Source organism: Taeniopygia guttata, chromosome 3 (genome assembly GCF_048771995.1).
Source record: "Taeniopygia guttata chromosome 3, bTaeGut7.mat, whole genome shotgun sequence".
NCBI classification, from domain to species: Eukaryota; Metazoa; Chordata; class Aves; order Passeriformes; family Estrildidae; genus Taeniopygia; species Taeniopygia guttata.
Window position 1 is genome coordinate 55,876,525 of NC_133027.1, and position 26,933 is coordinate 55,903,457.

General features: G+C 35.9%; 1 protein-coding gene across 33 annotated transcripts in view; it reads right to left on the bottom strand.

Annotated features, from left to right (window-relative positions):
* Positions 1–26,933, bottom strand: part of EPB41L2 (erythrocyte membrane protein band 4.1 like 2) — a 111,483-nt gene that overhangs the window by 51,982 nt on the left and 32,568 nt on the right. For all 33 annotated transcript variants that reach the window (XM_041715174.2, XM_030267928.4, XM_030267923.4 and 30 more), the window contains 2 exons: positions 11,699–12,174; positions 10,470–10,682 (listed from right to left, as the gene is read on the bottom strand). In XM_041715174.2, the coding sequence (XP_041571108.2) occupies positions 10,470–10,682; positions 11,699–12,160 (675 nt within the window). In that variant the 5' untranslated portion in view covers positions 12,161–12,174. The remainder of the gene's footprint in view (positions 1–10,469; positions 10,683–11,698; positions 12,175–26,933) is intronic.

Sequence of the window (26,933 nt, forward strand, 5' to 3'; positions counted from 1 at the left end):
AATACATGGCAAGTATAACTGTAAAATATTTTACAGTTTCTTATTAGGAAGTCATAATAAACAAAGAACTTGGATATACTAAGCAATGTCCACTGTATCTTTAAACATCTTTTTGTCAGTTCATGGTTCTTCCTCATAACGAAAAACACTACCATGTCACAAAGCCCAAGTCTGTGAGTCTACATTCTACACAGCAGCAAAATAAAAAGACATTATATCATCAGCAACTAGTATTTATAGAGCTCTGTTATGGATTCAAAAGGATAAGCAGCCTCTCAGTACCAGCAATGGTTTTCATTATAAGATACTACTTGTAGAATTGAAAGACTCTGAGTTATTTCATATATATATGTGTGTGTGTGTGTGTGTGTGTGTGCATAGAGTGATATAGTGATATAGTTTTAAAAATCTAAAAGAGTATTTAATTTGAAAAACCAAACTTTTCAAGTGCAATTTCTTTGTAAACCATTTGGGGACAGGCATTACTACACAGTTTAAATTATATGATAACATAACTTTTCTGGAAAAATTCATGCTCCTAGTAGAATGTCTCTAAACATGAACTGAAGGTAACTGTTGTGATCCAGTCAGTTCAGAAGCTAGTAATATTTTAATGGAGCAGGGCACTTAAGAAGGCATCATCATGGTTTGCACAGTTTGTTACTTTTTAAAATGGATTCCATTTCATATTCCACCAGGTGTTTGAGATGTCAACTGATAATCACAACCAATGTGTAAATTATAATCACTATTCTTATTATATGTATGCATAGGTACACATTTATGCATCCATATATACACACATATGTGTTCATAGCACAACAAATACTCATGTTCCGAGTTAGAATGCAGAAATATCAGTAAAAGTGTAAGTCCATCCTTGCTTTCACAAGAAGGGGAACACATTCAACCTAGATATACCAAGATACTGAGAAGTGAGGAGATGCTCACAGAGCCAGCAGTTAAAACACAAGAGTACTCGGCTCAGCAGTATTCTGTATTGCTGCCAAGTTATGCTTTCTGTTGAGAACATAAAAAGAACACATGTAACCAAGGTTATTCTAGTACCCATTTCAAGCCTGTACTTAGACACTGCAGATGCCACCTCATAATGCAACACCTCATAAAACCAGAGGTAGCATTTTTCTGTCCTTTATATCCTTAAAAAAAGAGCAAACAAGAGCAAAGCAATTGCAGCTGACATACACAATGGAAATTTCTATGCAACTGGGAATAAGGATATCATGGATCTGTTTGCCTATATAAGACTTGCCAACTACTCATGCAATATAAACATTCACAGCTACCAGTTCTGTTCAATAGATTTATCTATTATAGGGATGCAGGAGTTGAATGTACTATTAGCAAATTTGCTGGTGATACTCAAGTGCTACTCACTCCCATAAGGGATGAGAAACCCTACAGAGCAATGTGGATAGATCAGAGCATTGGGCAGTCAGTGGCAATAAATTTAGCAAATGCCAGAGTCTGTATCTGGGACAGAGTAATGTTGGACCCAAGTATAAACTGGGACAGGAGCAGTAGAGACCAGCCCCGCAGAAATGGATCTGGGAGTGCTGGTCAGCAGCAGCTCAGTGTGAGCCAACAGGGAGAGAGCCCAGGCAGCCAGAAGGGCAAACCCCATCCTGGGATGCATCAAACCCTGTGTTCAACCATTCACACAAAAGAGGTGATTATCCTGCTGCACTCAGCTTTGATATGGCCACACCTCAAGTACTGTGAGCAGTTCTGGGGCCCACAAATTAAGAAGGATGTGAAGGTCCCTGAATATGTCCAGAAGGCACCAACAAAGCTGTGGAAAGGCCTGGAATGAATGTCCTATGAGGACTGGCTTAGGACTTTGGGCTTGTCTAGGTTAGAGAAAAGGAGGCTGAGGGGTGGCCTCATTGCTCCCTGCAGCTTCTTGAGGAAGGTGAAGAAGAAGGCGCTGAGCTCTTCTCCCCAGGATGAGTGATAGTACATGTGGGAACAGGTCAAAGCTGCACCACAGAAGGTTTAGATGTGACATTAGGAAGCATTTCTTTGCCACAAGGGTGATCAACCAGTGTAATAGCTTCCTAGAAGGTGGCTGATGCTCCAAGCATGTTAGCGTTTAAAAGTCATTTGGACCTTTAGGTCAGCCCTTGTGGCATGAGCGTTTCCTTACCCTTTAAAGGGTTGGTCATCAGACAGCTGAACCCAATGACCACTGGAGGTCCTTTCCACCTGAAACAATCTATTCTATTCTTATCCCTTCCTTCTCATTTCTGGAGCAGTACAGGCAGAGGGAAATCTCAATATTTCTTCCCAGCCCTGCACTAGCAAAAAGGATTGAATGGACAATCATGTCCCAGCCTAGGCATTGAATGCCTCTGTGTGGAAGGAGGCATGTACCGTCTGATGGGCGTGAGAGCTGTGGATTATCTCAAACTAATTCAACTATTTAATGAAATTGGGGGGGGAAGGGGTGGGGGGAAGTGGGGAAGCCAACAAAAACAAGAACAGTTTTTAAGTTTTCTGTGTTTATTCAGTTAATCTGGGTTTCCATAGAATTGCAAAATTCCACATAGCTCTTCAGAGATCAAACTCTTAGCCAAATGCAGGACATGCTTCCAAACTGAGTGACTTTTTGAAGGTGAGCAATACCTGTTATTTCCCTAGAGATTTTTTTTTCTTCTTGTACTCATTTTTAGAAATGATTGAGCCATTTCCCTTGGAGAAATGTACTAAAACATTTTATAACATTTGAGAACAGTACTCCATCAAAGCAAGGGTTCATCTCGAAAGTGGCTAACCACAAGTGTCTACAGGCAAACACAGGAGCAGTACCCAGAAGCTGATTAACTATGAGACTGGTATTTGCCTGAAATGCCAGGCTTTTTTCAACTCCAAAAGCATTTTCAAAGACACATATTTACAGGAGGAAAAGGGATTTGATTTAATTTTATTTTTTCTAAATCTGTTTAAGAGGCAATGCTCTTAAACATAAACATTGTGTTAATTCTTACAGGCATTAACACAATGCAATTCTGTAGCCAGGCCCAAGCTAATGCATTCTTCAGTTTTGTTTAAAAGATCAAAACATCCCTTGCAGTCTGGCAAAGGCAAGGCCACAGAAAGGAGAAGCTGGAATATGAACCAGGCAGTCCCTATTTCCTGGGACCTGAAAAATAAGGATTGGTACTGGTTACATGCAAAAGAGGAAGAGATGTGCAACAGCCTGGATTGTTTTCAAAATTATGATGCATATCAATGACAAGCATATTTTTTGGCCGCAAAAAATTGCTTTGCTGTGCTTCTTGGCCAGTGATGCATGAAAAGTGCTCTCATGCCTAGCCTGCGCTTGTATTTCATGCAGGGAGAGCTGAAAAGTGCCAGTTCCTGATGCTGCAGCAAATCAGAGTGCCTTGTACAAACAAGAACCCTGGGGAAAACCAAGCCAAGAGAATACAGGAGTTCATTCCTGCTACAAACTTGGAGTGGCAAAGAAAGGCAGAGAGGAAGGGCATGAGTGGTGCCTTGGAGGCTCAAAAGCAGCAGGAGAGAACATAGGCAGAATGGCTATGGAGCCCTTGGCAAGGAGCCGTGCTCAATGCTGCAGAGGAGGCAGAAAATCCCCAGAGACTGAGATGACTTCACTCATAACCATTACTTTCAGTGATGTCTGTTAAATCTAGACAAACATTTTAAGAATGTACCAAATTTAACATCATCCCTATTTTCCCTTTTCTAAATAAAAGATGTCATACTTTAAACAGACCACTAAGTACTTGAATAAACCTAGACTAGACATCTGAGCAGTCAGAAAAAAGATGTGCAAATCAAAACTCAGCTACAATTAAACATCTGTTCCATATCAGCTTAATTCTGAGTTTTCTTAATTCAGGGTTAAAGACTGATCTTAATTGTACATTGAGCAAACATATTTTTACTTCGTATTAGCAAACTGTAAGTAACCATAGAGTCTGTGTCAACTCTGATATATTTCACTTGTTCATACGTGCATAAAATGCGGTCAGTGCTGGCATCCTTTAAATGCCTTTTGTCATAAATATTTAATTAGACCACTGACTGAATGCAGTAAACAAACCCAATAGGATCTTAATTTGCTTCTAACTAGCAATCATTATGCACTTAGCACTTCTTTTTGTTTCTTTGAACTGTGTTGTTCTCTACTAAAACACAGTTTATATTTCAAACAGAAAATCTAAACTAGTCTTTACAGCAGATCCCAAATTCAGTGACAGAAATTCTTCACAACTATCTACATAACCACAGAATGAGAGGAAAAAGGCAAGTTTATTTCCTCCACAAAAGCAAGAAGTAGTTCACAGTGACATACTAGTAATTTATACCTCCCACAGAGATCAATTATCAGTAAAGGAGTAGGTCAAAATTACATCATTTGCACTGTGTTAAAAAAATTAAAATTGCTCCTAAAAATTAAGTCTTAAATATTCCAACATTTAAGCTATTAAAAGCTGCCCATTCAAGCTATTAAAACTCAACTGCCATTGCATCTCAAATATTACACTATTGAATCATGAACCAAGGTTATTTTATCCTTTAATATGGTTCTGTCATTTCAAGGAAGCACAAATGTTCAGTCTTTGGCAAATACCACTCATTAGCTTTCATCCTCAGTACCTTGAGAACTGTCTGTGATAAACTGACAGGCTGTTATTCCTTCAATTCTCTTTAAAGTAATGAAAGGTAACTTAAAGTTTTTTAACAGTTCACAGCCTGTGAAAGTTGTTTTAAGCCATACTCCTCCAGAACTATTCCAACAATAGCTTCTTCCTCTTTCCACCTCTCCAGGCATTCACATATTACTTTGAAGATTCTGAGGCTAAGTGGGTGTTACCTTTAAGAGTTACAATAGTTTTAAGTTTAAAACAATGAAAATAATTGCTCATGCTCTATGAATGCACATATTGTGCACATGTAACTCATGCTTCAGTATAGTACTTGCATGCAATATTATTTTGCGATTTATTTCAGAAGACTCCTTTAAAGTAACAAAGCACAGAAAATCAATCTCTTTTATTAATATGGAACCTATGGACTTAAGAAACTAAAATATTAAAGGTAAAGGAATTTAATATAACATTGTAATGGAGGATATTTTGCTGCTTTATAAAAGTTTACAGGTTCCAAAATAACAACAGAAAGCAAGTTTGAAAAGTGGCTGGTATAAATCTTCGTAACACTACTCCTACTCAAATTTTAAGTTCCCAAAGCAAGCAGCCAAGATGCACAGTAATTATTTACAGACCGCATTTTATCAACAATGCAAGATTACAATCAGCATCTCTGCATTGGTGAACTGAATGCAGTTCATTTCTGGGAAAGACCAAAAACCACAAAACACTACAGTGAGAATTTCAGACTAAAAAGAACTGAAGAACAGGTTTCACCTAGCACAAGGTTCAGCTCTCATATCATGGACTTTTCTAGGCAGTGGAGTACCTTAGGTGTTGTATCTATAGTGGCATTCAGACAAGGATACCAGGAGAAGCTATACTCCAGAAAGATTACAAACCAGGTCCTTCAAGTTTGCAACTTCAAAAGTAAAGAAAGTAAAAAGACAGATGAGAAGTAACAATAAAATAATCAAAAAAGAAACTGAAATATCTGTTCAAACAGTTCCACAGATAAAGAATTATTGACTTTAAGTTTAAACTGTCAAGTTCACATTACTCAGAAGATCTACTAGGGCAAAATAAAGAGTTCTCGGGGGAAAATAGATGACTCTCAGAGGTGATAAATTAAGTTACAAAGTAACACCAAAAAAGACAAATATCTGAGATTTGCTTTGTACTGAAATCTAAAGATCAACCATGTCAGGCATGCCTGGGGCAGTGGGAAAGACATGCAAAAACAAGCCAAAAGAAATAACTCCACTGTCAAATAACGCTAGGTGGCTCCAAAAAAAGAACTTAAAGTAATTATCAATACACAAAACCCAAGTGGCAAAGAAACAAGAAAGGTTCAGCAATATTTAATGACAAATTCTGAACTATGGAAGAACAACATCAAATTACAGTCATTTGCAAAGATGTTTTAATATCCCATTAAAAACATGCTAATTCACCAGGAGTGAATTTTTCTTTTTTCCCACAATTTCATGTATACTACCTCAACATCTTAAAGCTATATTCTTTGTAGAGTGGGGGAGACGCAGCAATTCTTCCCAAGTGAGCACCTCCCATCCATTTCTAATCTGTACCACTCACCCCAGGAATTCACTTTCAGAACATTTTGCTACAGAAACTAGTTTTTATTCACTCTGATATATTTCTCAATGCAACCTGTATGTCACATAGACTTCTTTTTCCAAGAGGTGCTTTAACTCAATACAGATTCCAAGAAAACACCTCATTAGGCAGAAGTTAGATCAATTTCATATTAACTAGATTTTGAATTGTAATAAATCCCTTTTTTATTGAACATAATAGATGCTAAGTTTGCACATATACCTAATTCATCCACAATAAACTGATCTAGTTAAAGTTAGAACAAAATGCACATACATGAAAACTTTTAGCTATTATTATTAATTGGATTGCAATTTTTGCTGGTTTGTAATTTTTTTAAATAGTACATATATATTCAATTTCTTACATATACTTGCTCCAAAAGCTCCCATCTGAAGATTTCAGAGTACAAAAAACAAAAAAAAAAAAAAGGGTGACATGATATATGATTTCTTTATGCAAAACCTACTTCCATCTGTATTGTATCAGCTGACAATAATAATGTAGCATTAACCTCTTGCTTACAGGGGATCTTGCTGTACTGAGACAAGAAGATCCTTGAGAATATTAAGATTATTATTACAAAACCCAATCTGTGGTAGCCAGGACAGAAAACAAGTAAGTCAACAGACACAAATTTGTTTCAGCCACATTACAATTACAGGACCTCACCAATTCACTTAAATTAATCCCTCTGCCTACCTCAGCTTTATTCTACGGAACTTAAATGTTTCAGAATATAGCTGAACTCAATTTACAGCAAGTTAGGATATCCACTTGTCACTTGGTAAATATGAAATTTCTAAAAATGTTTAGTGAAGCATGGAAAGCCTGGTTCAGAACAACCTCTACAGAGCTTTTGCTGCCTAGTCTAAGTCTCAGAGATGACACATTTTTAAAAAAGCTAATTCCAGATGAACTGTCATTAAACATCAACCTTAAGCAAAAACTGTAGCCTCCTCTTTTCTAATACAACTGTTTTACATATTCTGTAACAACTCACCAATACTTTCCTGAATTGAAATATCAATTTTTTAAGCTTGAAAAAAAATCTATTTCTGTCATCTTTGAGAAATTATTCTAATTTAATATGTACCAAATCTTGCTTTGCAAAATAAGAAACAAAATCAGCTTCAATGTTGGAGGGGAATGGAAAGTGGGGGAGTGGGTCGTTGTGTATGTGTAAAAACTGAGTTTTGTACAAGACATTATATGAAACAATGTTTTCTTCTTTCCCCATTCAAAATTCAAAATCATGTTATAAAAAATTAAGTATGTTGAAATGTTTTAAATCATTGAAGCTGAAGAAACATAACCACAAATGTGTCTAAAACAAAATTAAACTCACAAAGCAAAAGGGAATATAAGCAGGATAGAAATCTAACTATCACGTGGACAGGAATTTATACAGCAGTTTCTGGTCTACTGAAATGGCATTTCTTCCTAAGCACACAGACTATTGTCAAAGGATATTCTGTTCTCTCAGGAAAATATATGAACAGGATGGATGGACAGAAAATAGAATGGAAATAAAGTTAAAAAACCGGTCAGAACTCTTCATCTAGCATCTTTATCTATACTAAGAGTGCTTTTTAAAGTAAGGAAAAAAATAGAAGGAATTTATGAGAGAGGTGTCAGACTAAACAACTGGCATATATCACGGAATTCAATGAGCAGTAACAAAAGAGCTGCTATTTTAGAAGCTGTTAATAGGAAATGCTAGGGATATTATACCTGAACTCATCTGCCCTTCTAGACAATATGAAGTCTTAAAGTGCAGGCTTGGAATTTTGCATGTGCAGAACAAGCCTATGAATACTCAATTACTTAGGGATTTATCTTCCTTAAAAAAAAAAAACAAAAAAACAAAAAAAACACCAAAAAGCTAGACAACCATGACGAGTAAGTGAGATTTTATGCAAGTGTTTTTTCCTACAAGCAAAAATAAGTGAGCACTAACCTAATATTGCTAAAAAGGCCATACAAAACTATGAATTTTCAGAACCTAAGATGGCATTAAAAAAAAGTTTCTTGAAAATAGGAATGACATTTGCTTTTACAATCCCCCCAAAAAAGTCCCAAGAAGTTCCCCTAACTGCTGGGACATTTCCAATATGGTCAAGTTTGGCCTTGAAGGAACACCAGCCAGCTCACTGAGTACTGGTGGGTGTATTCTATAAGGTCCCATGGGACTTGTCTCTGCATCTCAAATGTTCCTACACGTAGCCATAACCCTCCCTTTTTCCATTAGTTTCCAAATCACATCTTCACGCTCTTGCCATTAACCTTTTACTGATTAGAACATACTCAAGCTGGAAGAGTAAAGCTTTTCTGACTGAAACAGCTTATGTTCTAAGACAAAGGCATCAACACTTATTTTTAAGAAACAAAGCATTACTATTAATTCAAGACTTTCTATTTAGATTCTAGTGAATCTAAGGTATACAATAGCTGAACTCAAGTATTAAGTCCTCATATTGTTACTAATTACTGTTACTAATTAATTGTATAATATTATATCTACTAATATGCCACAAAACTCTCAGTATTTAGTTACTGCTGCAAATCCTGATAAGTCTTGATCAGTGTGCTGAAACTGAAGCTACTGCATCATGGCTTTCTTTTCACTTATGCCTGTTCCCAGCTATTGCCTTATAGAAAGACACATACAGTAGGAACAAACAACTGGCAAAATTTAACAGAGACTAAATTAATGGGATTTTGTTTTCATATTTTGTTTTCTTTCACACTCCTTTTAGTTTATGTGAATACAAATTGATGCAGTTCTAAAAGAAAAAAAGGAATAGGACTGCAAGTCAAACAGAAAAATCCTCAATAGTGTATTAGCTCAGATTTTATTACTGATTATCACGAAGGTTTAGAATGGCTATTAGAAAAAGGTAAGATTCTACCAAAAGCCATCAAATAACAGTAATGAAAACAAGGTATTTTTCACTTTTACTTTGCCATTAGCAAGTATATACTTTAAATATAAAGAAGCTGGTCTACAATCCATAGTAAACTGGAAGAGGCATCAGGAATGTGAAAATCATGACAAGTGCCCCAAACTAAAACCTGATTTTCTCGAAAATCAACCAAGATAAACTGGGGTTTGATGGCATAAATTTTGATTCTTTGCTTTTTCATCCGTGTATCATTTCAATAACTTTGTAAAAGCAGAAATAAATGAACATTTACCCAAACACTAAATATTGAAGGAAGACTAAAAAAAGAGTATCAGAAATCTACTAGGATCTTTAGCAGAAAGCACAAACTGAAATTTCAGTTATCAGTTGATATAGCTTTCTGAGATTTTAAGTATTTTGATATGGTAGCAGAGCATAAAAAACTCTTCATGTATTTAAGAATCTGAATTCATCCATAAAATTGCAGTCAGCACTGCTCATGTCCTATAAATAATTCAAATGAACCTATAAAACAAATTGTTTCTTCACTACTTTTTTTTCTCCTCTTTAATGACTTTTACTATTGTTCTCACAGGAAACTCTTACTGCAAATAATGAGAAAACTTGTTCTTGGCAAATGACTCAACTGGATCATGACAGGCTTAAAACAGTGCAGTTATAAATACAAAATGGCATATTCTTGGATCTGTGGTAAGCCACCACTTCATTTAAGTCTCCTTTTAGGATGGGGAAAAAGCCCAGGAAGATAAAACTCACACAGACTTTAATTAAAACAGAAATACCATTCAGATTTAAACATCCTGATTTGTGTGGAAATAAAATCCCAAACCAACAACTACTCCAGGGTTACTACCCTGCAGTCAATTTTTGTGAAAATGTGGAACTAGAAGAGAACTCTGAGTATAAATATTTGTTTTATAGCTGTAATGGAATTTTTCTTTCTGAAGAAAATTTATTTTAAATTTTAAAGTTTAAAAAAGTTTAAATTTATCCCCAGCCAAGATAACTTTAAAAAAAATTAATGAACTCAAAAAAACTTTATTAGTACATGTCCCACTACCTTCAGGAAAACCTTAATGTTTTAGAATAATAATCAAGTTTGAGCTGTCAAATAATCAGCTGGTTTATTGCATTTTTAAGAATAAACTGATATGGTTTTAAAGATGGAATTTTAAACTGAAATGTTAACTTATTCCTAGCCATAGTGTTAAACATTCAGTACAGTGAAAGCAAGTTTTCTTTTCCCTACAGAAAAAGTTCTTTATATAACAATGTGATGCCTTACCTCTAGGTCACAGCTGTATTCTGTGCCATCCAGAAGCATCACCTTACACTGCACAGTTTTGATTTTCTTTGGAGACTTCTGAGGAACGTTATCTATTTTAATTTCAGCTGTCTGCACTTCTTTTGTCTCCCTTTTTTCTTTTTCTTCTTGTTTTTCTTCCTTTTTCTCTGCAACTTCCTCTACTTCTGTTTCTTTACCATCTTCTTTGGAAGGCTATATAAAATACAGTTAAACAAACTCAGAAAGAAGGATTATTTTAAACTTGTTCATTCCTTTTATAAGCTACTAATAAATAAGTCAGTAACCATTCATTAAAGTTATGCACATACTGGAAACATAATAACCAGCATAAGCATTAAGGTCTTCTTTTAGGGACCAGATATTCTTGCTCTCAAAGCAGAGAAGGTGCCTTTTTTCCCCTTTCCTTGAAATGAGGTTTGGGTTTTTTTAATATGAGTTATTGGCTTTCTTCCAAAGAGAAACAAATTTATTAAGAAGCTCCAGGAATTATACTAAACTAAACCCCAGTGTTTATGAAATCCAAGTGATACAGAATCACAGAATGGTTGAGGCTGGAAGGGATCTCTTGAGATCTGGTCCAGTGCCCCAAGGGCCACAGAGGGCAATTTGCCCAGGACCATATCCACTTGGGTTTTGGATATTTTCATAGGGGAAGACTTCACAATATCTCTGGTCAATCTGTTGGATGTCTGACTCGCCCCTTTTACCACCCTAGGAGGCCTATCATCTGCACCAGCACCACCTGGCCATGTTCCTTCCCAAGCAAAGGTCCTATCACCATCAGAGTAAAAGATTTTCTTGCAATTTGAAATGTAATTCCATGGGTTTTATTTGGGTCTCTTGCCTTTAGTCATCTAACTGCCTACCACTGAGAAGGGTCTGGCTACGCTGCATTCCTTCCATTCAGGTACTAATACATATTGATAAGTTTCCCCTTCCTCCTTTTCTCTTCCTCAGGCTGACCAGTGCCAACTGTTTCAGCCTTTCCTCATACAAAACATTCTCTATGCACCTTCACCACCTTAGAATATGAATGTTAAGAACAGATGTGCAACTTCACAAAAAGCAGGACTGGAACCTAGCAACTGGAATATATGTCATTTTTTTCCCCAATATGATCTTAACAAAGCTTTACATTAATTAAATAATTCATTAATCAGGTTTCATTAAAATTACTCCAAAGTATCTATGAGCCTTCCCACACATACCTGTATTTCAGCACTACTAATGGAGTGCTTTTCTTTGTCACCTGCTTTAGCATTCTGTCGGTTTTCAGTTGCTTCTTCCAAGCTCTTTCTTGGCTGAGCCACCCCCTCTAGTGCCTGGCTTTCACTTTCTTCAACTACTTGCTCTTCCCCTGTGGCCTTTTTCTTGGGCTCATCTTTGGGCTCTGCCAAGGTGTATGACTTTTGTTTTTTAAGCCAAGGGGGAAGGAAACGAGAAATTCCCTTGCTTTCAGGTGAAGATTTTTCCTTCTTCTGGCTACTTGGACTACTTTGGTTAGTTGGTGCTGGGACAGAAGAATCTTGAGCTTCTCCAGAGAATGTTTCCTTGGACTTTTGATCTCCTGGAGTCTCTGATGCTTCTTCAGGCTTGTCCTTGGCTTTGTCTGGTCCCAGCTGCTCAGAATCCTTCTTTACTTCAGTCTCTGAACCAACTTCAGTTGTCATTATCACAACTGACACTAAAAGAAGCAACAATAAAAATAGTTTTAATATGCAGCATCACTACTTTTATTGACTAATTATTTGCAGTAATTTGTAGTAATTCATAAACTCTTGTAGATTATTAAACTTATTAGGGATAAAGAAATACTTCTTTTCAAATTTTGAGTTCACAAGTAAGACCAGTAAGCTAAAACTTAGTGCTCTGCAGATAAAAGATCTATGGGTTCTTTCTCCTTGGTAAGATTTCAAGTATGCTCACTGAAAGGCATTTGTTTTATTATAAGGTACTCCTAATGTTATTGGCCAAGATTATTTCAGAAGTAACTTCAGTTCTCTTTCTACTGAGCTCCTCAGCAGACCCAGAAAATTAATTTTCAGAAGAGCAACCACCTTCCCTAGTAAAACTGGTAAGTACAGCCTCCCTACTATTTGGTGACATTTACCAACTTAGAATAAATTATTGGAAGTGAAAGAGTAAGATTATCAAAGAACAGGACACAAGGAAGTTGAGCACGATAGTGAGTAAAAAAAATTGAGAAATTATAAGCCAGTGATATTACTGAAATTACTAATAATGCTGGGGAGCATACATTTTTAATTAAGCTAGGATTGGGTTTTAATAAGCAGTTTATACCAATCAACACAAAATCATATATAACTCTTATACTCTCATCACTTCTGCTTACTCTTCCTTCAGTGAAATTAAAGATAAATCACAATACTGTAACAACAGGACATGCAATAATAACCTTTCAACATAATATTAATGGTATTTTTGCAAAAAAAAAATTAACTAGAATAAACAAATGTTGTTATTTGTGTGGCACTGTACTGTGCTGTATTGCTTTAAAAGTGTAGTATAACTACTTTTTTCCAATTTATTGAAGTGAGCCAACATACATAAGCATACAAGGGTCCAACAAATGTTTATAATGGTTAGATTTCATTATTCATCATGGGTATTTACTTACAGTCCTCTGTAAACAATTAATTTTAAATTGATGGTCTGTTTCTCTGGCCTAAAGTTTTGCAGTAAGTTACAATCACATTTATATTTTTATAACATGGGAACCCTCTCCATTATGATTATCTTTACTGCATGCCATTAGAGGCAGGAGGCTCTTAGGTTCAGGACTCTTGCTGAATTCCACTGCTCTCACCCATGCCCAAAAAAGAGTCAAGAAGGTTATCAAGCTCAGGCTTGATGCAATTAACTTGCACAGCACTTTAAATTGCATTTGAAGCCAACTGAGAACTAGTTTAGACCACAAGACAGCAGCAACACTTTGCCTCCAGGTTTCCAAAGCACATCCACAGGCAGCCAGAACTAGTTAAACCAAACCAATCCTAATATGAAAGAAAGAAAAAAGGAAGCTAATAGAGACCTAAATATACAAGAAAAGCCATTCTGGCCAAAGAGATGAGCAACACTGAGCCAAAGGAAACACCATCTTGACAGTTACTAAGAAGCCTAGACATGGGAGCCTTGAACTGTCTACAGGCAAATTCACATTAAGCATCTTGAGACCAAAGTAGCTACAATGGTGTGTGGGGTTTTTTTTTTTTTGTTCATCACTTAACACTTCACTATCTAAAATCAAAGCATTCCCCAAGGGGGAATTAAATGAAAAGTTAGTACCTTTACTGCTACACTGGAGACTTCTGAATACATGTCTAGCTTAAATATTACATTGGAGCCATTTCTACTACTTTTTGTAAAACCCTTCAAGTTTCAATACTACTAATTAATACTATTTCAATACTACTAATTAAAGATTGTGATAAAGTATTAAACATTATGTAAGTACTATTTATCTCAGAGGTTACAGGCCTCTGAAAGGCAGTATTCCATTTCACTGTTGAGATGAAAGAATTTGCTATTTAAAGTATATATTAGTATGCAAGCTTTCAAGCTGCTATTAATCAAATTACATTTTGCTATTACCTTTGTATCTCACACAGAAATGCTCCTGTTCTTTCCAAATGCTAGCTATCTTATTAACATAATAATGTGAAACTTCATCAACAAAATGAAAAATGAACACTATCTAGAAACCAAGCTCAATTTTCCCTGAGAAAAATTGAAGATTCTGCTGATCAGAGAGTAACAATCCACACTGCTTAATAAATTCATAAGGGAGGTTTCATAAGTAACAGAGATGGTGGTAATTTTTTTTTTCACATATCTCTAAGAAAGAACCATTTTTTTCTCAGAAAGTAGCTAAAAGAATTTTCTAATACTTGATATACAATCTTCAAAGAATTTATAGGGAAGTCACCATATTTCCTGCACTTTTTTGTTTTTCTTTTCAAAATATGCAGAAATGCATGAAATACATGTACAAACTAATAAAAAATCATTATATACCACTCTCAAAATTAATTTCACAATTTGATTATAGTCAAAAAGGAGATATCTCCAGAAAACACCTTAGAACTAAGCAAAATAAGTCACCCTGTAAATGCATCTCTATGAAATTGTTCTAATAATAAAAGAAATTGAAGATATCAATCTATGCATTGTAACTGATTAAATTTAGACAGAATAGCAGTGGGTGGCACAAACTTGCTCAATGCGAAACAAGAAAGGTTTTGCATCTCCAAGTGTCCAGGTTTTCATAATCAAAGTTATTAAGAGAAGTTAAAACTTTAAACTGCAGATGCAAGGGAAACTTGTTACATCCCCTGTCTGAAGAGCTCTGTCCATGTTCACTTAATGCTTTTATTTGATGCCTACAGCAGGAGGGATTTCTTTCATGAGCTCAATTTCCTATAAGCTTGAAACTTCAGTGCTTTTTGGGGCAGGGAGGGGAGAGGTAGAGAAGAGGACTAGACAGGAGAACCCTACAAAAGGAAGCACACCTCTCTGCTTAGCCTGTACATTTCTTTATGCTCCCAGTAGTCTCTGAATTAACTGTGAAGAGGTGGATGAGTTAACGACACAAGGACACTGACCAAGAGTGTAAGTTATAGTCTTCCCAAAATACCTACCTTCTCTACCACATTAGCTTGATACATTTCTCTTTTCCAGAGTTGCATGTTGGTACAAGAATTAGCTATCCCTTGAGAAACACAAAATTGGGTCTCGCATTCCCTAGCTCATTGCTCCGTCAGATCCTCCAGTTTTGTAGTTCACATAAAAAACAGATAGGGAGGGAAAAAACACTGGAGTTCTGTATTACTGCAGTTTGTAAAGTCTCTGATATTACCTTCAGAACAGTCAAGCAAACAAGAAACCACGTTTTCTTAAAGTGGCTTTTCCTGATTCCCTCCTGCCCTGATAGGGAAGACCTCACATGATCTCACCCAGCTCTAGTGTAACAGCCAACAGTGTGCCAGAAAGCTAATGGAAATAAGCAGCAGACAGCATATGTCTCAAAAGTGATATAGTGAAGAAATTAATCAAATCATATTGCAAATTTAGAATTCTCAACTTCAACTGCATGTTTTCTTGATTTCCTGTCTTCAACTCTCATTTATTCCTACTACGTACATGAGCATACTGAATATTTTTGCCCATATAATCTTTTGTAAGCTCTGTAACAACTGCAGCAGGATAGGGTTGATAGGGTTTTCCTTATCTCACAGTTTTTGTATTGCAAGGTAACATTCAAGCTCTGTTTCATTTGGACTGAGAAAGGAGAATAACAATGTTGCAGCAAGAGTAGACTACAGAGAAGAAACCCTAGGGTGATGCTCAAATAAAGGCTTACCAATGTCTGAACAGAGAAAAGAATAATCTTGGTAGATTTTGCAATTGACATTAAGCCCATGAACATTATACCACAAGTGATAACAGCTGTATCTTTTGTAATCCTCCCGAAAACTTGGCTCATGCCAACTGAATGACAACCTAAACTGCAAGGATGAACGTGGGGGTGGAATGGAAAAAAGTACTGCAAAACACTTCACAATTTCTGTCAAGAAAGTGAGTTTGTTAAAACTGATCCCATTTTTACAGGAAGCAGATGATATGCCCCATTTATAACTCTATCAGCTTCCCCAAGCAAGGGTGCTGACCAGGAAGCAACTGAAGACAACATATATTCTCACTCCTCTCCATTCATCCCTCCCTCTCTCTTTTTATTGCACTGAGAAGGAACTTAGTGCTGGCCCAAGTCCCCAGCTGAAAGCAAAAAAGGATGCTACATTCTTTCTTTACACTCCTTCCTCTCAGGTGTATAAATTGGTCAGCTAGTTGATACCTTTCTTCCACTTTCTAGCATAAATTCTTGATACATAGTTTTCTGACCAAAAGGATTCCTGCCACCATAGATAAACTAGAAACAGAAGACATATCAAATATAACATGAAGTTTAAAAAAAAAAGGAAAAAAGAGATAAAAAGAAAAAAAGCAGTGTACCTCAAAGATCACAGACAATATTAAAACCAACTGCAATAAAATGAAGTTTTCTTTGATTGTGAAATGAAGTTTTCTTTGATTGTGCATGTTTTAATTCACTGCTTCTGTTACAGTATTTTTTATTTATCAGCACAGACGAACAAATACAGATCCTTTTCCCATACATTTCTGGATCTCATATTACTTATTTTCTGAGTACATAAAAGTAGAAAATGCAGCCCTAAACTTGTTTCTTTTTTTTCGGTTTGTCACTGAAATTCATAGCAAACTCAAGAAATAAAAATCACTTTGATAGTTTTATGTCCATCAGTCTTCTAGGATTCACAGAGCAACCATCATGTCATAGAAGCAAAAGGGAAAAAAATCAACCTACTTTTAACAGAAATAAATTACAGCTCAGTGCACTAAAAGCCAATGTGTGTTTGCGCAAGTCAGGTAATTTTCTGGATCACCATCATATTAAAAATGTATTTTTTAAATCACTACCTTCATCAGTATTCCAAATATTTATCTTACATGGGCTACACACAAAAATATATCACAGAATATTTCTAACATCTCAAAAAATATACATGAAAATCTGAAACAAGGTCATGTGTATTTCAACTGCCTAAAACAAAGCAAAAAAGCTCCCAAATAAAGTTGTTTATTTCTTGTCATGTTATTGATCTGAAGCTCAGCAGAAGCCTGATCTGCATTTCACAGACGGTTAGGCCACATAATTCATGCTTGCTGCTTTCAACATGTAAGATTTGTTGATATAAAAGCTATAAAGAAGTAAAATCCTAGCTGGAACAGTTATTCATATTTTAGAATGTAAAAGAATCTGGTTTAGACAGAAGGTAATATCTGAGGAACTTGATACTACAACTGTATTTTTCCAAAAATATAAATCAGTTCTTTTCTGTACGGTAATTTTTATTTCAAATTTGGCTGAAAGTAGTAACTAAATAACTTTAGTTTAGATTTTTGCTAATTTTAAAACCTGTATTTTATCATTGGTATGTAAACAACAAAACTCGTGGTATATACCATGATTCTTTGTAGCATCATTTTGCTGAAGGTGCCAATGTAACCTGCACACATTCTATTAGCAGACCAAGCAAAAAGCAAATCCAATTTCTCGTTTTAGTCATTATTTAAATAGATTACTACAATTGAAAAGATGTGGAGTGCTCTGAATACCAAGGAATAAATTGTACTAAAGAATGAAGTGCTCAATTTTGAGATCCTTAAGAAAGCAAAAACATCTCTAAAGTTGGCTTAGATCAATTTGCAACACTCACATCATACAGTTCCAAATTAAATATTGTCCTGCAGTCAAATATCAACCCTAAACCACTTCAGTTCTCTGTATGTATAAATACACAGAAGTGTTTATACATACACACAGACTTTGAAAGCTGAATCTAATAATTTGGATTATATTAATTTTTAAGTTCATTCCTAAAACAAAAGAGATCATATAAAAGTCAAAGATAAAGTTCAGCAAACTAGTGAGTATGATAAAAAAGATACAACAGAAAAAGCAGAGGAAATGGGTTCATGTTTTATACATATGAAATCCAGCCACCTATTTTGAAATGATTAATCAAAGACAATATCTAGCAACTGAACCCAAACCTAGGTATTAACACACACTGAACGTGACAAGCACTGTTCCTGTCTGCTCCTTCCCTGATGATCACTGTGCACAAAAATCAAGGTTAACTGCAGGGGCTGAAGAGACAGACTGCAGACTCAGCTTTTTGTGAGTCTCTGCAGTAGCCACAGGGCAGAAGCCCGTCAGAGTCCATTGGCTTCCCAGGCTGTGACAAGGCCACCAGAGCTGGGGCCTGGACACATCTCCTGCTGTCATTGCTCTCCATTGCAGGCTTAGAAGGTAACACATTGAAAAACAGACTACCAAGAACAATCCTGTGCCATATATAGACAAAAAAACCCCAAATTCCTTCTTTTAAAGCTTCACAGTTCATGGAGGAAGCTTAAGCAATAATTCAGGTGAGTAGACAACTAAATCTGTATTGATTCAGACTTTTGCCTTTGTAATAACATCTCCTAGTAACAGTTTTTGTCGAATGTAAGACCATGAAAAAATTGCCCTTTCTCCTCATGATTCTGCTTCAGCTTCCTCCTAAACTGGGAGCTTATTCTCAAGGAGGTAAACAGGTGAGCAAACTGCCATTGCCAGTCTGTGTATTGGTCAGCAGATGGTGCCATAATAGTTCTGAAAGTCAGTAGCACATTTCAAATGCCAAACTGTAAACAACAACAATACTTCAATTTCAAGTGTAATTCCCAGATTATGAAAAGTGATGGAATGTTTTCATAGAAGTATTAGCATAACATATTTTAATAAATATAACTTCAGAGCCAGACAATGAATCACAATTCCATGACAATATAAATCAGTTACACATGTACCTGAACATGTGTGTGTCTAAATACATACACATATTCACATAACGTCTATGCATATCTCCAAGAGTAGAAATGGCACACAGTGGTGTCCTCCCAAAGAACCCTATGCCTATCCAATCTAGTTTTCAGGGAATTACAGGCATGTCACAGTGGCTAGCAGCCCCTAAGCCAATAGAAACTATATTCATAAGAATCCTTTTATCTATGTAACGAAGTCACCATTCAAAATAACAAGTATTTTATTAGCCTTCATGTTTATATCAATGCCATCATACACTTGATGACTTGCAAACATGTAATATTTCCCTCCCAAAGACGTTCTTGTCCTTATTTAAATATTGAAGTTTCTAGAACTCATTTTCATACTGTGAGAAAATTATTATAGTTGTGTAACCATTCCTTCCAATGCACTGAACACAGAAAGCTCATCATAAAAACACTGGCAAGTTCCTACATAAGATGGTGAGAATTTATAAGGTAGCTCTGAAAAACAATGTAAGACAAATACTAGTGTAATTCTGAAGATTGCTGTGAAGACAAAGAAAAAAATTGAGGCTATAGACAGCAAATTGAATGTGACAGAAAAAACTACTTCTGTCTGAAATTGCAAAGTGAGTATTCATAGTTTAGATAGAATATTTTCACAATAAAACTTTTATGCTGACAAATTTCTGTAAATCAGCTCTGGGTAAATCATCTCTACTCTCTGTAAACTCAAACTACATCCTGGAACTTTACTATTTCCCAAAATCCTTTTTCCTGTTAAAGCAGCACAACACATACCTATTACTTATCAGCCAAGTGCCTCAGCTTTTTACAGAACACCTGCCACAGGCCATCTCCATTTTGCCTGGTGAATAACTTGGTTACTGAAATCCATATAAAACTTTAAAGGTTTAGTTTTAAAGGATAAGTCAGTTGAAGGAAAACTCCAGAAAGGAAAGATAATCCTACAAGACATGAAAGCCAGTGAGGATTCTTTAAAAGCTATTTTTGTTAAAATTTATCTCCTGACACTGTGCAGCAGTCGAAAAATGTGCAACAAAACTAATAAAATAATGTTGGAAAGTGCTGTTTTCCAGACTAAATGAAATTCAGTGTAAACTGCATCATGTTTGTAGCAGCACTTACAGACCATATAAAACTCAACCCCAAGGCCTTAAGAAAATCAGAACATAAATACTACATGTAGCCAAATTGCAATGCCCACATTGGAAACTGGGATCACATTTAAGCAAATGTACATCCAGCAGCTCTCTTTGTGCTATCTCTGCCATACACAGAGATAACAGAAATCTGTTCCTTCTGTATTTTCAATCTAGAAATACACTGCTGTAACAAGGCAAAGAATAAGTCTCAAACAGAAAATTAATTTTAATCAAGAAATTTGTCTTTGCCAGAGTACCTATGCACAAATATAATCTGTTTATCAAGATAGCTTTGTGCTCTTCCCCAGCACTGAAAAAAGTGTTGTAATCTGATGAGAATCTCCAACAGTCATTTTGAAAAGCTGTATTGAACAAGTGACCCCACCCAGGCCCTGACACTGCTAGAGAAGGACATGCTCAAGTGGAAAAACGGGATTTAGTTCCAAATTCATTCCAGCAGACAGAAAATGAACATGGGTCAAGAGACAGCTCTGTTTTCCTGTTATCTGTCCAACAAACTAAGATCAACACAGATTTTGAGAAAAATCTCTGCCCTACTTTTAAAATCAGCTCTGCAAGTTTACAGTGGGTTTTAGCTGTTCACATTAAACCCTCATGATACCCACAATTTTAGAGATTAAAACCAGCAGTGACTGTTCGTTTGTTCCGAGCAATGCTGTCCCTCCAATCTCCATTCCTATCCTTCCATTCTATCCCACCTTGCCAAATGGCTGGTTCTATGACAGTGACACAATTTCACTGAAGCACAGGCAAACATTTACATTTTCCCAATTTTTAATAAAGAAGCTCTAAGGGGTGAGGGCAGACAGTAACAACCCCATTTGGGTTCTGTAAATTATTTGTATTGCTCTGATTTGGAGGTGATTGATTTGTAGATGCCAGAAAAAAAATTCCATTTCCAACTATCATTCCTTCTATTTATAATGTATTGGCAAGATTAAAAACTAGTTCTTTTTATACTGACAACATTATGTTCACTCTTGCATGCAGTATGCTTACAAGGCACTTACAATAACATAGTTAATCAAACCACTTGCCAACTTGGTGAAAAATAATGTACTAGTACCCGAGAATTTTTTGTACTGCAAACTGGAAGGCCTCAACGTAATAAAGTTCCTGAATGGTGGAATTCCAGATGCACATCTTTGTTTTTACAAGTATCTATTTCCTCTTCAGTGGAAGTCATTTAGAGAATTATTACCCTCTCGCATGTTCAGGAAGTGTACAACAGCATGCAAAAAGAGAAATCTCTGCAGTACCAGAATTCAATGTCAGGGGAAAAAAAGAGAAGCAACTAGTCTGTTCTTTCAGTAGAGAGAGAGGCCAGTACACACACATTTAAAAGTAATTTTCATAAGCAGATTCAGCCATTACGTTTTTTTCACAAGCACATCAAGGCTGAATGTCATACAGATGTGGATGCTACTGAGATCACATACAAAATGCCTGCTAGCTTTTTATTTCAGCTCATCCAACTTAGGAACCACAAAACACTAAGCCAAAACACAACTGACAAATGCATTAAGACAGTTTGCCCTGGCATGTACAAGACCAGAGTTCAATCGACAAATGTTTACAAAGCTTTAGGGTCTAAACATAACCACAAAAGTGACTTCTTTGGCAGCAACATCCATTCTATATTTCCATTTGAAAGGTCATCTCATTTTTGCTATTGCCAAATATAAGAACCACAGAGTTCTCTTAGGCAAGCCACTTGAACAATACTGGTAGATGTTTGCCATTACTGAGGGAAACAGAATTGGAAAAAGCGACAATAAAAATATAAAGCTTTTTAGGCATATGACAGGAGAATCAGCTCCTGCCACTTTTCTTTTTTTAGTGTCTGTTTTTCTGAACCAGGATTCAAGTCCTAATACTGATAAATATTATATATATAATATTTATTTATATATATATATATATATAAATTATATACTAATAAATTCAGTCCCAAATACTTGATTAAATTATATCCCTGGCAATTAATCTTAAAAAAGCTTAGACCAAATTCCAAGTAAGTGCAATGTCTTGAGGTATATGATTAAGTATTTTTCGACTTCTGGAAAGTTGCAGCTGTGTCTTTGCTGGGTAAGTTGTTACCAGTATGTGAATCATCTGTTGAAGAACCTGTGGAGAGCTTAATGCACATGCAAGTAAGCATAACCAGGTTATTAACTGTATAATATCATAAAAAAAAAATCCCAAAACAAACTAAAAACAACTACCACAAAAAGTACAATAGTTAAAATCAGGATAATTCTCACCTCCTGCTGCAATGAATAAAAGCTATCCAATATTCCCTGACTGTTCTCCCACATTCCCCAAACCACAGCGGTTAGCCACCTGAGAGGTCGTGTTTTGGTATTTTAGTTTTTGTTTGCAGCTAGCACAAGCTAACTGAGTCTTTCATGCGCTACTGAAAGGGAAGTGTTCCCTTGAAAAAGCAGAACCAATTTGCTGAGTGTTTCCCACCTACTCAAATAATTATAATACAGGTCACATGATATATGTAAAGCACAACACAGCAAACTATTTCCTACATACTTTTGTTTACTGAATATATAAGTACTGAAACTAGAGATAACACTGCTCTTCTAAAAAGTATGCATCTATTGCTCCTGTGGGAGTTAGCTCTGCCAATCCCAAGCAACAAAAAGCAGTGGAGATGCCTCTTAGCTGAGCAAATAAAACTGGCAGCCAAAACTTCATCACTCCCATGGGCTCTTCTGAATGCTGGTATTTGATTAGAAAAGTGAAAACATGAGCAACTTTCTAAAAGTTTCCTACTTTTCATGGCGGTGACTTCACAACTAGCAACACTGCAACCACTGCAACATCTCTGGGCGAGACAAAGTGAAAGAAGCCTAGTTCATGTCTGAATCTAGAGGTCAGAAACAAATTTAATGGATAAAAAAGGCAAAAACCAATGCTAATAATGCTGGTTTTGTGCCTAGACTTCCACACTTAACATGCTTATTAGTCATCTAAGTGCTTTGGCTGTTTTGTGCTTTTTGGAAGGACATTCCCAGCATGAAAGATTGTAATATAAAACAGATAACAGGATATGCATGAAAGCCCCAAGGGAGTAACTATTTAAACTAAGTTTTCTTTGGAGAGTTAGGAAATGACAATAGATAAGAATGATTTAAAAGAATAATTCATTTGTGAACCCCAAGAACAAGGTGGGGAGGAGTATTTAGAACTGTCCTGTAGAAAAAGAAAAAAGAATGTTGTCCTGCCAAACCACAAATTTAATTATACTCCCATATAAATATACATCACAAACTGCAAATTACCAAAGCAGCCTCACCCATTGCAGAAAAGCCTTTTAATGACCACATACAAATGGGGATGGTGTGTTGTCACAGTAAGCTTCCAGGCCAAGCAGAGGCTTTATTCTGCCTTCTTGGGGTGTACTTTCAGTTCCCATTCCGTACATGCAGAGAAGTTTCAAAGTTTTTAAACAGTCCTAAGCAAACACAGCTTCAAGACGACAGTAATTTATCATCTTACAATTCTGCTATCACAAACACATACAGAATGATACTACGAACTCTGCACTGAAAAGACTTTGAGTGACACTCCCAGTCTGCATTGGTTTAGTGGTTTCTTGCTTCCTTTTGGCTTATGTGCTGACTGAAGAAATGGCCGAAAGCATATTTACCCAGATGATCTCTATGGGTATGCTTCTCATGCACTGAATGTTAAATCCAAAATCATGTTTGAGCTCACAGTCATTGATTTCCTTTGTCCTATCTAGAGTTTAAGAATCTAAAGTACTTTGAAATATAAAGCAATGACAACATTAAAATTGGTGAAGTGTAGAGACAAAATTTAATTCAATATTTTTTTTACCATGGCATACTGTTTAACAACTGGGGTTTTTTGCAAGACCATACTCCTGGAAGCAGGAGAGAGCATGTGTGGAAGCAATAGAGAGCATGCATCAACTGAAAAAAGGACAAGAGTCACAGTCCTGTGACTCTTTAAAATGACATGTTCTTTCACAAATCAGGATAATTTGATTATTTCTCAAAGTGAGATGTCAGAGATCAAGAACTGGAGCTCTTGTCTGGATTATGTCTGAGGTATGCTATTTTCAGAATTCTGCCAAAACATAAGAACATCAACAAAACCGTGTGAAAAACTCTAGAACTTAGAAAATGTGTGTCTCTGGCTGGGAGAAATACAGCTATGTGACACACTTGAGTTTTGTGAGAGAATATGAATACCATGCAAATTAACATTTAATAAAGTCACTAAAAAGTGGATACAAAAACTCTCTAAAAGGGAAGGATTGATGCTATAGCTCTCAACTCTTTCTTGCTCTCTTTCTTTTATAAAGACAGAACTTGGAAAAAGCAAGCTAGCAATGAAACGAAATAGACACCACTGGACAGAAAGTCAGGAGTGAAAAAAAAAATGGTGTGAGGGAGGGAAGGAAAAAACAGGAAACAGACGCTGAAGACAAAACAGGAAAGAAAGTCGTGATTTGTCTAATAGCCAAAAAGCTGCAGTGAGGCCATAGAGGGGGCAGGGTGGGAAGACACCAGAATTCCAGCACAGGCTATGTTATATCACAGATGCTACTGGTCAGGCTGTAGGAGATCCAGCATGTATATACACCTTACTTTTAAGGCTCTTCCAGAGTAGCTTCTTCACTTTTTTACATCAATTTTGTTACAAGTCTCAAGATCTGCTCCTCTGTTGTAAGATTTAAAAAAGAATATGCCTTCCCTTGCACTTGTAATTATTTAGTGTATTTATTTTTAAGCAGCAAATGCTTGCTTTGGATTACCTAATGAACTAAATGAAAAGTTGGACTTCCTGGAAAAACTGTGTTACTGTATCTCTAAATCCATAAAATGACAGTATTTTGATTAGTTCACTTCTGTTTTTCTGGCTTATTTACACATCCTTAAGTTCCATTCAGCATCAACATCAGAGGCACGCTGCCTCAACAATTCAACTACATCTTTGGCTCACCAGTTCCTTCTTTCTGGTTTAAAAACAGATCAGGAATTATATCTCATTTACTTTCTGTTGAAGAGTATAAGACCAAACACCTGTGTAAAATATCCATCTGAAGATGAGCTAAATGCCTTACGGCTATAAAATTGACCCATCTAAAGAAATATTTCTGATTTTAGCAAAATATTTTTAGAAACAGACAAACTTGAGCAGTATGAGGAGAAAGTGATACACAAGGCATGCTCACTATGACAGTAGTAGAACTAAAACAAAAATAGTTCTCAAGGCCTCTGTTCTCAAACACTGACATCAAGTACTTCTAATTGTTCCATTTAAGGAGCCAAAATTATAGCCTTTCACTTATTTTCAGTTGAAACTCTGAGGTCACTTCTCTACTAAAATATAAGGGTGATAGTCCACAGGTGAAGCTTAGTTTTCTCTAGACAAAAGCAATCTTGGTAAATTCACAGAGAGAGAAAAAGTGGAGACAAGTCTTTTTGACCTGTTTACATCATGAGGTCGTCTAAACATGCTCAAAAATTGCATGACATGTAGAGTGTCAGAATGGTTTATGTGGGAGTTATGAAATTAGCTTTTTCACTTTCAAAATTATAAACAAGAACAGAAGTATCCCCAGGTTAATTTCTACTGAAAATTATCACACAAGCTAAAAGTTTCTGCACATCAAGAGAGACAACATTCTCATGTTGAATATTCCAAGCTAATTCATGCTGTATGACATCACTGAAAATCTGACGTGCAGTTCAAGTCCGGAGGAAACAGACAATATTAACTATATATTACAATTCAACAGAATTAAATCTCACCACATTTATGTACAAAATGAACCAAATGCTCATCAGGTAAAGAATTCTGTGTGGGCAGATTCCTCCTATGATGTATGGCTGTCATCACATAATTCCTGGCAACTTCATTAATCACCATGACCACATTTGCACAGAAACAATTCCATACTTGAAGCAAAATGAATATGCAGTCTTCTTTCCACATAGAGCAACTGCAGCATTTCTCATGCCAATTAAAACAATGTTTCATTGTCTTCTTTAACAAAGGAGAATGAATTTTAGACTGCACATGTCTACAGAATACACTAACTGTATACAGTATACAGAATACTCGAGATAAAAATTTAAAATACTAAATTTACTGGAAAAGGGAAACAGAATGGAACTGAAGGCATTGCTTTTATGATATACAGGTAAGTAACATGGCACATTTGGTGTGACTTCCAAGTAAGAGTTTCAAATTTTTAAAGAAAAAAATATTTTTTACCCCACAAAGATTATGTGAAATATACAAACTATTGTACTATACATCACTTAAAATGGAAAGTATGTTAAACTACCCAAAAATATTTCAACAAAATTATTTATATAATTCTTATTCTACAAATGCATTATCAACTTATGTTACTCAACACTAAAATGAACATTTAAGCCTTTTAAATATATTTGTAGTCATACAATCAAGAGACATTTAGACAAAAACAGTAAAGAAAGAACTATGTTGGAGCACATGGTTCCATAATCCTGTAATAGGAAACAGATCGCCTAAAATTCCCAAGACATAGCAATAAGGCTGTTTTCATATATATGTGGGCTTCACCATTAGTAATATGCTAAAGTCCTTCTTACTTCATATTATTTCACATATAAGAATCTCTTCCATCTTCTTTTCTTCTCCCTCCCCTCTAGTACCTTCACTTAATCTTACTTGCTATTTTTAGAATCTTCCTGATTATCTACTCTTAATTCCATCACCATTGCTAGAAAGCCAGGGTGCCAAACTGTATCAAGAGCCTGGCTCAAACCCAGACAGTTTGTGCCTCACC